The sequence below is a fragment of the Anopheles gambiae genome, chromosome X, assembly GCF_943734735.2.
Source record: "Anopheles gambiae chromosome X, idAnoGambNW_F1_1, whole genome shotgun sequence".
Lineage (NCBI taxonomy): Eukaryota > Metazoa > Arthropoda > Insecta > Diptera > Culicidae > Anopheles > Anopheles gambiae.
The window spans coordinates 17,284,192-17,297,554 of NC_064600.1; the positions used below are offsets into that span (position 1 = coordinate 17,284,192).

At 53.6% G+C, this 13,363-nt stretch overlaps 1 protein-coding gene across 1 annotated transcript in view; it reads left to right on the forward strand.

The window, feature by feature from the left end:
• The window catches only part of LOC3289780 (uncharacterized), a 45,099-nt gene that overhangs the window by 26,434 nt on the left and 5,302 nt on the right, over nt 1-13,363 (forward strand). Inside the window, exons 6-11 of the mRNA XM_061642955.1 lie at nt 3,802-3,939; nt 4,070-4,145; nt 6,072-10,168; nt 10,802-11,165; nt 12,743-12,826; nt 12,894-12,999. Coding sequence (XP_061498939.1) covers nt 3,802-3,939; nt 4,070-4,145; nt 6,072-10,168; nt 10,802-11,165; nt 12,743-12,826; nt 12,894-12,999 — 4,865 coding nt within the window. The remainder of the gene's footprint in view (nt 1-3,801; nt 3,940-4,069; nt 4,146-6,071; nt 10,169-10,801; nt 11,166-12,742; nt 12,827-12,893; nt 13,000-13,363) is intronic.

Below are 13,363 nucleotides of genomic sequence, written 5' to 3' on the forward strand. Positions count from 1 at the left end.
TGTCAAGTGTCGCCATCTTACTCCTCTGCCGGGCCAACCGTGCTGTCGCTGTGCTGTAATCATCCTAGGTCAGCCAGGTCAGTGTGTGTGTGTGTGTGTGTGTGTGTGACTTGTGTCCGACTCCAAGTCCGGGCTGGAGACACAAAGACGGCCGAATGTTGTCCCCAGCCCTGTCCACGCTCTGTACGAATTTTCGCCCAAAGCTGAACTACTTCCCTCGTACACGTACGCAAGCTTTGCGCAAGCCGCCGGTATTCTGGGCAACTCTCACGCGTAACACAGTGACACAACACGGTCACTAGTTTATTTTCTGTTTCGTAAAAACACCACAAAAAATCCCGAACCTATATGTGTGTGTGTGTGTACTTTGGCGGGTTGACTGTTGCCCTTCCTCGCCGCTTCTCGTCTGGTCGCCTCGGTGTCACTGTGTTCGATAGAGCGAACGGTGGGACCAACCGGTGTGTATTTGGTCGAGTTTGCCCCGTCCCGTCGATGAGCAGCACTTGCGAAAAGGCACCCCGCGCGAGATTGGTGAGGTATTTTGAGCTCACGCCGGAGTTCTCGCCGCTCAAGTTGGAGTGTTCTTGTACTTTATGCCTGTCGTTCAGCTGAACAGCCCGAGCGACCATCATACTGTATCGATTGTTTCGAGTGCGTCTAGCGACGGCCGGTGCGTGCGAAGGAACGCCCAAAACATTGCGTAAATAAATACACCAGAAAGGGGAAGCAGGAGAACGAAATTTACATAATTTTCCCGCCCGCCGCTATGGCCGAGCCGTGCGCACAAGCCAGTGATGGTGGTTTGGGTGGGTCTATTAATTTCTTGTAATGACACACTTGCTCGACTCCCCCGTACCATCTTTGGTTCGATGGCGGGGAACAGCGGCTGCGTGCGCCCGAATGCACCCTGCGATGCAGTGCGTTACCAAAAATAAAACTACCTTAATATTTGTGAAAATGCTCCACAGGCAATTGGTCAGAGACAATGATTTTCACTTGAGACGCGAAGACACTGTTTACTTAGTGCTCTCGAGGCTGTACTATCTTCCGTGGTACTGTTGACTTGTCAGACCAATTGTCGGTAGCGACAACTGGATCAGCTGAGCCATGCTGCATTGCACGCTGCCATTCCCGGCCATTTTTATAGTCGTAAAACGGCGCGTTACCGCCGCGAGTGATTTACTAACCTTGGTAGAGGTTATGCTCTCTCGTCTGCTGATCAAAAATATTTTCACCGGCGCGCTTCTCAACAGGCCGGATCGTCGCTTTCCATCCCGTATCGGTTGCTGTTTCGTGCACGGCTGGCCCGATCAATGAACGAGTTCGATATTGGTCAAAATTAGGTGAATCGTACCGAGAAGCAGGGGAACCAGACGAAAAAAAGCATCACTTTTTAGGGTGGGTGGTATTCTCCGTAACAGAAAAAAACGGACACAAATCTAGCGTTTCGAGTAGCGCAAGGTTGACCCCGTTACGTTGCGTTACGTTACTAAATTTCTGTTACATTTGGATTCCACTACACCCGGCCCATGTTTTGCTGGAACAGTTATGTTACAAGTTGTGCGCATATGTGTGGGTGTGTGCATTGGCCACACACATTGCCTTTCAGCTCCCACAAGGCAAAGTTTCGTACCGGACCTGCATACGCGAAGTACGCTGCCGGTTCTTGAAAAATATGAGCGGTTTTACCCGCACGCCTGCATTCCTTCTCGCAAAGGTACCGAATACCGATGCGATGCGTTCCGGTCGCCCGAATAGCGCACGTCGCCCGAGCACATACCGCGGTTATGAAAATTCGTCGATCCTGGTACCTATTTTTACCTACCAAACATTTAACCACCTACTGACGGATTCGGTTTGACTCATCACCGCGATGGGCCGCTGTTAGGGTGTCTTTCGTGCTGGCGGATGGCTCGATGGCACCGTGCAAGGGGGGCACCCAAAAATATTGAAATTCACACACAACAACACACTTTCTGTCGTGTTGCAACATCGGTTTTGCGGAGTGAAAAAATAGGTCCCCTCATTGGTGATCCGTTTGAATTTCTAATACAAGCACGATTCTGCCTGTATCTGCCGCATTAGGTTTATCAGTGAGGTTTTATTTTCTGGTGAGATCGTGTAACAACACCTCACTGTAGCAACATGTGGGGGATCTAGAATAAACATTATTTAATCGGCCGAGATATATGTGTGTGCCTATATTTCTTCATCTCATTGACGGTACCCGACCTTGTGCACCATCATGCAGACGTATACATAATAACACGAAAAATTGAGCTTTTTACCTGGAGGAATCGAAACCTTACTGGCCTTGTAGCAGCCAGCGCATCTATCCAATAGATCACCGAGTTGACTCTCCCGAGTGTGCTTAATATGAAACTTTAATCAACAATGGTGTAACATATTTTCCATCTATCTATAAGAGACGCCATGGACGAGAAACTATGAAGTTTCAGGTGTCTCGACCAGCAGATTCCGAATAAAGGAATACTGTGACAGCAAAAGAAAGAAACATTGATTACATTCGAGTCGGTTTACGATCCGACTACAGCAGTCGAGTACAGATGTGTGATTTACGATGAGATTTACATTGCTTCTTACCGCCTACGCAGCCGCATCTGACCCTGATTTATGCCCCGCAAAACATTGTCAGTGCGAAAGACGGGGGCGAGCGAGCGAGAGACACACACCGTGCGCGCCAATGACAGGTTTGAGGTTTGAGACAAAGTCCGCTCATGAAATCGGACCATCTAAGGACATTTGGACGCTATCCAAAAGTTTCCTACGCCCTGCCGGTTCTGAATGGTACATCTCAACCCACTCAAATTGCACATCTTGGTACGTTCTGTCTTGCTGTCGTACTGGTCATGTACACATGTTTGTTATTGTACGCTGCATTGATAAAATAAATTGCATACCAGTGAAACTGGAGTACAAAACCGATCAGCACGATTCGATTGGAATGTTAGGAAAATCCGGGGACGAAGCGTCAGAGAACGTGTCATAGCACATCTTATCAGCATACGCCGCAAAACAACACCCTGGGACATTGCTTTGCATCCGCAGTACGTCCCGGGATTCTGCATGCGATCGCTGAATCGTATCGTCACAATGGTGAGACTAACGTAACGTGAGTCCGTTGCAATTTTCGGCGATCAGTACGCCGTGCTAAGAATAGCCGCAACGAACAAACGTTCATACTAGAGGCGTATACGCAGGCGAACTCACCCTACGCTCGACCCATCCGCTCGAAACACACGCGTGCTTGTGCCGCAAGCGATTTGTGTAGGTAGTAGGGGCGGATAGCAAGAAGATCTTCTATTCATGCTCCCCTAGGCCTGCACGTTCTTCCCTCCTCTTCAAGTACAACCAAAGCCACTCCACGCGGGAAGGAAGGGCTAAAAATATCCCGCGTCAATGTAAATGCACCCTAGGCAGCATAGGTGTATCCGGTGCGTGCGGCTAGGGGGATAGGCGCGTGGTAGGATGGAGCAGAGCGATCGTCTGATTACGGGTCGGAAAGTATGTGAAGCTTTCGCTGACGTATCGTATTTAACCGATAAACGATTTGCTTTTTAAAAACATACACAGATAGGAAGAGCGCGCAGCAGATAGAGAAAATGTCCGAGCCTCTCTTTTCTGATAAGATGCCGTCACTTCGCAGTCGGTCGTCAAGCTAGCGTGTTGCGTGCCAGTGCCGTGTTCCGTGTTCCCTGTTGCTTAGTAGTAGAATCGAGTAGCGAAGTTCCATCTGCGGCTGTGTACTGATGCTCGCACCTTACTCCGCTCCACTTGCAGGTGTCCAAGGTATCTTCGACCTCGACCACCACAAAAACGGTCAAATCGTCGGGCGTCACTCCCAGTGCTGCCGGCTCAAAACAAGCCACCGTTGACACTCTCGAGGATAACTGGGACGAAGCTGTGCTGAAGCAGTTGGTAAGATAGCTTCACCTTCTCATCTGCATTCTTGTATCTTCCACGCAGCAGCGAACTGTGCCCACTGTGCGCAGTTGTTCCAGTAGTTCCAGTTCCCAGCCACTAATCTGTTTCTTTTCTTACTTTTCAGCTGGAATCAACCACGAACTACGACGATCGACGCAAAATCCGTGCCCGTATCCGTCAAGTCATGGCTGAAAAAGAAGGTAGCATACATACGTAGACACCCTTTTCCCCAAACCACCCATGCAACACAACCGACTGTGTTTACACATCTTTCACGAATTCCCTGTTCACAAGAGTAGCCTGTGCAGGCAAGCACACTCGAAAACACTTCAAACGCGTATACGCTGTACGGTTACTTTGATGCGAAGCAAACGTTCGCCTTAAATGGAGGCGGCGTCGGCGGTGGCGGAAACATTTAGAGCAGCGTTACGCTTTCGCGTAACGCTCCGGACGGTAACACGCTCGGCACTAGTGTGGAGCGGGCGGCCCGTCATGCGTCATGCCAAACATCCTTCGCTTTCTTTGCGTTCGTTTTTGTTTTACCACCAAGTCACTATCGCCAGTTATGTTTCCTTAATGTTAGCGAAAGCTGATCGAAAACGTAACACCAAACGTGTGTTTTTTTCTCTTTCTTCTATTGTTCTATTTATTTATTTTTTAAAAAGCAACAGCATACGCGCCAACAAATTAAAGCCATTAAAAACCATACAAAACCATACAGAACAGTATATGGTTCGCTCTCTAGAAAAAAAAACGTTATAAACAAAACAACAACAGACAACAAACCAAAGCAAAGACTTCCCTTCTGACGGATCGGTTCGAGCAAGGCTTGCCAGATAGTTGGATTGATATTTTACTTACTGTTTTGATGTGATGTTGTTTTTTTGGATTGCAATTTGAGGCCGTGCTCGCGTTTGATCGTTTACCTTCTACCTTCTTTTACTGTTACTGTCGTTTCCTACTTGTCGTTTTCCTGTACTTGCTCTTTTCGTTGTTTCTTTTTTCTTAGTTTGTTTTTGTTGCGCGAATGGTTTAGTTGTAATATCATTTTTCTTCACAGGGTTGCTGCGCCTACATATCTTATTGTATAAGTAAGAATAGTGCAACATCGTACTATTCCCCTGTTTGTTTTTCAAAGTCTTCGGCACTTCATCCTGTTGTAATGATACTGATTCTTATTATTATTATTTTCATCCGAGCTGACCGAAACTTGTTGCGTAGTGTTACAATTGCTACTTCCTTTTTTAGTTGTTTTGCTCATCTTCGTGCAAGTTGTTCCAATAATTGCATGGATGAATTCATTTATTGATTTATTCATTAATTATGCTCTAGGACACAACGTTGAGGTGATTTCATTTACCGAGTCTTCATCGACACCAAATCACACACGCCACGCCAGGCAAACGTTGCCATATGCCTTTTAGGCATTAAATCCTTTTTATCGAAATGATTGGCAATTGACGAACCACTGAGAAGCCATTTGAGGATATAGCTTGGTGAACATGTCTATCAACACTACAAAATCGCATAAACAATTAACATTAAACAACACACTGAGTGTCAGCCTATCGTCACGCTGACACGTCTTTAGGATTACGTCCTCTCGAATATTTTTCTCAACGGTTCTAATCGGATTGATTGCTCTCTTCTCTCCCACAACCCTCTACCCTCTTTATCCGCTTCCTTCAAACCGTTGTCCTCCCTGTGTGATCGGTGCTCCGTGTTGCGTCCACATGTCTGTGTTTTTATTTTCTAATGGAAACAACCAACTCCGGAACCAATCCACCCGCCGGTCGGAGAGTTTTTCTTTGCATCCCTGACCGATAAATCAACTCTCTCGTCCCTCGTTTTTGAGCAATGTGACATACCGCCGGTTTTAAATCAAACTGTATAATCCCGTCCTTCTACTTTTTCTCTATTTCTCGCTCTCTCTCTCTCCTCTTCCCTCCCACCAAATGTCGCAAACTGAACCTTGTGCGCGAACATGTGCAACCGTTCGAATTTGCCACTCACGATCGAACACCTACCCTTTCCCCCCCCCCTCCTCATCCGCTCCACTCTCGCGCTCCCCCAATCCTCACCCCTTAACCTCCCACCGCATCCGCATCCGTTCCGCATCAATGCAGCGTGCGCCGATATCGTCGCCATCGTGACAGCCGATCTGCAGCGCGAGCGCCATCTGCAGCAGCAACAGCCGTCGGGGACGATGGGGGCCGCTAGCGCTGGCAGTGGTGGCGCGGCCGACCGCCAAACCGCAGCGACGGCAGCCGCTGCCAACGGTCTTTCACAGGGTGAGTCACTGCTGCTGCCCTTGCTGCAGGGGCTGCTGCTGAACAATGCGGCCGCCTTCGGCTACAAGGGTACTGCCGCAGTAGTAGGCGCTAGTGGTAGCGGTGTTAGTGGAGGTAGCGAGGGTGCTGGTGGTAGCAGTAGTAGTAGTAGTAGCAATGGTTACGGTAGTGCTAGTGTGAAGGTGCCACCGGTCGAGGATTCGGGCACGGAGTCGGGCGAAGACTTGCGGCTGCTGGCAGCGGCCGGGCTGCACGACATCGGTACCGCGCATTCGGCCCCGGCGGCCACCACCAACGGGGTGGACAGCGGGCTGCCCACCATACTGGGCGAGGTGGCAGCGGCATTGCAGCGGCTGCAGCAGAGCCTGCAGGCCGACACCGCCGGCCCGGCGCCGAAGGTGCTGCAGATCGATGCGGAACAGCGGCGCGCCCTGCTGGCCCTGATCGCCCGCCTGCAGCAGGATCTGCAGCAGCCGGACAAGATTGCCGACCTGCGGCTCGCCGGTGCGCTCGACGGTCGGTGGGAGGCAGCGCGAGCGGCACCGCCCGATGGCACCGCGCACGACGCCGGCACTGCCGGGTTGGACGCGGGCCAAGCCGCCCGGGCCCGTGCCGCCAGTTCAAGGTTCACTACGAAGCGGCGGACGAACCGCAACAGCCGGCACACGGTGGGCGTTAGTCGTGAGGAGCTTGCCGACGCGAGAAGATTCATCGAGGAGATGGTGAGGATGGACAGCCGCCACCAAGCGGACCAGTGCGTGACGTCACCGGACAAGGCGTACAGCCTGCAGAAGCAGCAGTCGCTCGGTACGGTGCTGGGCCGGCCGGAACCAGACGTGCCCCCGGCAGGGGATGGGGCAGCTGCTGCGGCACCGGTTCAGGCCACCGCCACGCCAGCGACCGCCTTCGCCATGAAGCGGCCCAGCCAGTTCGTGCCGAAGGAGATGCAGAACGGGCAGACGGCGCTCGACAAGCTGGTGCTGCCACAGGGGCGCACCAAGCCGGCCAAAGAGAAGCTGCTGCTCCGCCAGTCGGTAAGCGTTGATCAGGATCTGCCGCCCGCGGGCGGACACGGGACGGCGAGCGATCGGCCCGATGCGCCGAGCAGCAAACCGATCGATCTGCACAAGCACAAGCCGGCCGAAAGGCTTCCAAAGCAGCAGCAGCAGCAGCAGCAGCATCAGCAGCAGGTGGAGCTGCCGTTCAAAAAACCCACGCAAACCGTCGCCCAGCGGGCGCTGGTAAAGAAGTACTCCTTCAACGACGGCTCCAGCTCGGACGAGGATGTGGCGCGCCGGGGGGCCGCCCGCAAACCGCAGGACGAAGCGGGCAAGACGGCGGAACAGATGGTGCTGCGCAACAAAATCACGCCGGCCGAGCCGACGAGCGGGCCGGGCTCGATCGTGGTCAACACGGTGCAGAAAATAGTGAGCCGCGAGACGAAACCGGCCGCCGGCAGTCCGGCGGTGGCGCGCCGCCATCCCCTCCAGCACGGGTGCCGCACGCCCGACGCGCCCAAGGACGATGCGAGCGGGCGCCCGCTGAACAAGTACGCCAGCAAGAAGCTGCGCATGAAGCGGGCGAACACGATCGATCTGCCGAAGGTGCTACCCTCGGCCCAGCTCGACGACGGCGAGGATGGCCGGGCTGACCCGGCGCGGGAACCGGCGCGGTCGCAGCAAGCTCACCAGCGGGCGGCGGGCAAGCTGGGACCGGCGACAGTGCCGCCCGTCGACGTGCCCGACTTTAAGCCGCGCACCGAGAACGATCTCAAGTTTATGGCGTTTCTGCAGAAGCAAAACCAGCAGTCGCGCCAGGTCTGGAGCAAGCCGCTGCGCGAAACCCACGGCTCGAACAACTGGACGCACAAGTTCGACCACCTGAAGAGCAACTTTGAGCAGGCGGAGCGGCGCGATCGGGGCGAGCTGCCGCCGAAGTACGGTGCCGCGCCGAAAACGTCCGCGATGAGCTTCTGGAAGCAGGCGGAAAGCAGCTCGTTCGACGAGACGCCGAGGGCCAGTGGGCGGCAGGCCAAATCCGTCACGCCGAACCAAACGACGGGCGTGAAGCCCGGCACGGGAAGGGTGGCAAGTGTGCCCACGCAGCTGGGTGGCAAGTACGCAGGGCCAACGGTGGCTGGGCAGGCGGCCAGTGCGGGTCCATCGCCCAGCAGCAACACCATCGTGGAAGGGAAGCTGGTGCTGCCGAAGGCGGTCGCTGCCAGTGCCGGCACCACGGTCAATCAGTTCTCGCACGCGCCCGCCTCCGCGTTCAAGCCGATCCCGCGCAAGCTGCCGCCGGCGAACCTCGAGTTCAAGCCGATCCTGGCCGAGCCGGACATTGTGAAGCCGATACCGGCGCGCATCTCCGCCACCGCCACCGGGCTGGTGAAGCAAATCGTGGCGACCGGGTTCAAGGAGACGCCCGAGGTGAAGCCGGAACCGATGCACGTGCAGCTCGGGCTGGTGCGGTCGCTCGCCGCCCAGGGCTACCAGGAGACGCCGTACGTGCCGCTGCCGAAGCTCGAGCGCACGCCCACACATCACGTGCTCAACTACAAGCCGCGCCCGGACGGTGCGGCGAGCACGGGCGAGCCAGCCCCGCCCGCACCCTGGGTCGGCAAGCGGTCCAGCGAGCTGGCCGGGCCGGCCGGGAGCCGCGTCGCCAGCATTGCCGCGACCAAGTTCACCGCGAACTCGTTCGGGCACAACAAGCCGGCGCTGCCGGCGCAGCAACCGCTCGCCTACCACGGCTCGCTCAAGTACGCGGAAAAGCCCGCCCCGTACCAGCACTTCCAGGCGCCGTACGAGAAGCGGGCCTCCCTGCCGGACGTGTCCGGAGTGGGCCAGCATGGCACATTCACCTACACCGACTACACGCAGCCGGCGTCCGTCTCGACCTTCACGCTGAACCGTAGCGACTCGCTGACCAATCCGGAGAATGCGCCGCTCGTGCTGACCAGCACCAACTCCGTGTTTAGCCCGACAGCAGCGCCCTCTAGCCAGCCGCCGGCGCAACAGCAGCAGCAGCAAATCAGCTACCTCTCCGTCGCGGCAACGGATCAGCACTCATCGCCCCACTCGTCCGCCAACGCGGAAGAGGACGAGGACGAGGAGTTTGACGACCTGGAGTCGACCGATTCGCAGGAGATGCGCGTCGTCTCGAAGGTGATGCAGGCGCCCCAGGGCCAGCAGGCGACGTACACGGCCGCCCAGCGACCCACCCACCTGAACGGTGGCTACGATCCGACCGGCCGCGGTTCGCTCATCGCCCAAAGCTTGCAGTCGTCGCTGAAAAAGATCAAGGACAAAAGCCCAACGCCACCCCGGGCGCGGCAGCAGCCGGCGCGCCAACCGCCGCAGCTCGAAATCACGCATCCCACGCCGGTACAGCCGGTCTCGCCGTACGCGATCTACAACAACGTGCAGCGGGTCAACGCGGCCGGTGGTGACCAGCTGTTGGCACGCACCAAATCGAGCCACTCGCTGGCCGTCCCGGTGCACCAGCAGTCCCGCCCGATCAGCGCCGAGAAGCAGCGTACCGTGGAGGCGTACTTCAGCGGGCAGCCGCTCGCCGGCCCTCCGGCGGGCTACGCGATGACCCGCGCCGCCTCCAACCACAACCTGGTGATGCGCGACAAGTCGGCCATGGTGGCGCCGCCCAGCGCAGTGCGGCCTGTTTCGTACGCGGCGGGCCACAGCGCGGGCTACTACACCGGCGGCCAGCCGACAGTTCAGCGGCCCGGGTACGTGGTACACGTGGCGCCACCGCAGCGCCCGAGCTATCGGGACGAGCCCGTCCACTATCAGCCGATTGGCGGTGGACTGCTGAGAAGCCGCACCATGCCCCACATACCGCTCGGCAGCTTGGCCCTGCTCGACGAGAACAACGTGGAGGACGCGTTCGAGGAGCTGATGAACCAATCGTTCGCCGTTTAAGCCTTGACGAGACTCAAGTGCGTTGAAGATTGGACGCGAACAAACCGAATGTGTTTGTGTGGGTGCGTGTGTGTGTGTTAATGTTGTTATTGTTGCGGGCACTGGCACTGATTAAGCATTCCACAAACACTTCCGCATACGAAGAACACACACACACGCGCGCTGCGAGTATTAGTAAGGAGACCTTTGGTGTGGCGATGTGAAGGCCGCACGGTCAACAAATAGTTTTAGAACGAAAAAGCAAACCCAAGTGTAGATGCCAGGGCTGTGGCCTCGTGTTTGGCCTATGCGACCATGTTGCACGCCAACGACATACCCCTTTAGACGCTGTCAAACGTCGTCGTCATCGTGCTGTGCGTAGTGATATAGTGGATACTTCTCTAAGAGGATACTCGGATCGGATCGGATCGGATCGGATCGAACAGGAACGATGCGGTTCCTAACGCAACGGGACAACCCCGAACGTGACAGCCGTACATTGCAACAGACACGACCGAATCTCTGGGTAGCATTTGGAGCTCTCGCTCGTGTAGGACGCTCCGCGTTGGGTCCTTTTGCGAAGGTCCACGTCAACTACGTCTCACTGAACGCTAGAGCATTTGTTGAATTCACTAGTCGTGATACCGCCCGTGTGTCGTATCCCTTATAGAGAGATATATAGAGATAGATATACAGATAGATAGCGACCTGCTGCCACCACTAAGTACCTCGCGAACTAGCCCCAAGCTCGTTTGGGAAAACTTCCAAAGACCATCGTCCTGTCGTCTCGCTAAGTCAACCTTTGCCATCGAGATGTGTGCGTGCAGTTCCAGCAGGATGATGCAGCAACCGTTGAACAACAACAGCAAAACACGCAACCGCAACATTGAAACAACACCACTACTTCCACCTCGAACGAATGTACCGTGCACCTTACGTATCTCTCTCGCTCGCTCGCCCTCTTTCACATATACCAGTGCAATATTACACCCTCTTCCCCCACCCCCACTCAGTGAGTTTTCGATGCCATTTTTTCTGTCGTTTTTTCGTTTGTTTTTTCCTTTCTTTCTTTGCGTGTTTGTGGTTTTGTTTTACCCTTTTTTGTTATTGTTTTTTTATTTAATTTGTTTTTCTCTAATGATTCATTCTGACTATTGTTTCCTTTCTATTTCACACCATCTTTTTGACCCGTTGCTCATTCACCTCAAAGCGGGTTGACGTTTTAAACACACTCCGCTAATTGGTGCTCGGCAAAGAGGCTCCCCAGCAGAGTCCTCGGCGCAGCCCAAGTGTCCTGAATCACCCACACTCTAATAACTGCACCTTGTGTTTGTACTGCTGCGTGTACTACCTGGCGCCGAGCAACATGTAACGCTGTATAGATGTGTAACAAACAGAAAGAAAGGCTAGTGCTTTTGTGTGCTGCACCTGGCAGGGATGGTTTTTTTTGTCCCGGCGTCAACGGCCTGCCAGCATACTGTGGCCTCTGTGTATGTGGTATGTGCTCGTCTCGTACGCCACATCTGCTGCTTCTGAAAAAGCGCTCCCCTCTTTGTCCCTTCATAACCTGTGGAACAGTATCTGCAGGACGTGTGATGATCGTTCCAAGCGTACCAAGCTTGTGACGCAAACCAATACAATTGGTTCCCATTGGATAGATGTATAAAACAGAAAAAAGTTCTTTATCAAAATTCTCGAAATTATGCAGCGACCATCGGTCGGCTATCACACCGTACAGGTTCCGTTCATCTGTTCCATTACTAACCGCACAAACCGCCATTGAAATGAAATCCTCCATCTCCATTCGCTGTGCGCTGGCATTGTGTGGCATTTGTTGGCTGTTGCAAGCTGTCTCATCGATCCATCCTCCATTCATCTCCTGCCTGTATTGTCCTCGGCTGTTTGCTAGTATGTGTGTTTGCGCGTGCTTGTTCCTAGTGTGCTGTAGTAGCCTCTCTGTGAGAATGTGTAGGCCCGTTGGTCTTTCAGGTTGTCGTAAGGCACTGTTGCACGGCATCTTACAGGGTTTCTTCGCTCATCCGATGACAGGATGACATACTTTCTCCTGATTTGTTGGTAAAAATAAGTAATACACTCTGCCATTGGTATTGTCAGAGATGCGAACATCACTCCGTAAGATGCCCAAAACGGTGTACAAAAGCGATCAGGATCCGCTGAGAAACCCTGTAGGCTGGGGCTGTATGTTCCGTGTACCGGTGTACTGGTGTTTCGCACAAAGCTGATCACGTCCAGCTGCTGTTTTACTGTGTCGCTAACTAGTGTTACGTTTTGCTGTGCTTATTAGGTGCATCGTTGTACTTAGTGCTACTGCATTCCAAACATGTTCCCCGGTTGTATAGTGTATGTGTACGCAAGATGCGAGATAATGGATGTGCTTGATCTTGTGTAGTACCTACCATGATTGTTCTCCTTCCTTCTCAGATTTGAATACTAGCAGGCATACTAACTACGGGCTAGCTACGGACTAGCCATACACACGTTGTTTTAATCGATCTTTAATTCCTTACGTACTCTTCTCTATGCGTTCTCTTTTCATCCCCTAAACTCATCCAACGCTACGCTAAGCAGTGCAGCAAACTACCACGCGCACTATCGCTAACACGAAAATGGAATCGCAGGATGGTTCTGCCGCCGTTACCACCAGAACTACAGGTACGTGACCGCATTATTCAACGTTTGGCCGTACCGGCGTACTGATCTCTAGCGTGTTTCGTTGCAGTTACAACCAAGACCGTTGCCTCGAGTGCTCCCAAGCCGATGTCACCTTTCGCCAAGTTCCGGCAGCTCGACAAGCAAAACTCGCTCTCATCGCAATCACCTCCTAAGTAAGTTAGCACGATAACAGCTATCGGTAAAATACCGGCTATCGAAAAGACCGTCGCTACATATTTTGTTATTATAATGACCTTCCATCCCACATGCGGAAAAGATTATTTATGACAATGACAGTTAGAGCTAGGGAATACAGTGGAAGGCTGAGCATGATGATAAAGGGTTCTTACTCTTGATTTGATACAGTTGGCATGCTTACTTCCTCTATGCACTCTCTGCGACAACACGTCGCAAGGAGTGCAGAAAGCATGTCAAACGTACGTTGTTTTCGAACGTTCTAGTCGTGCTCAGATTTCAATTGCATCCCCGTACAGTCTAGAAAGCTCCCATTTACACAATCTCATATAGTAGTAACAT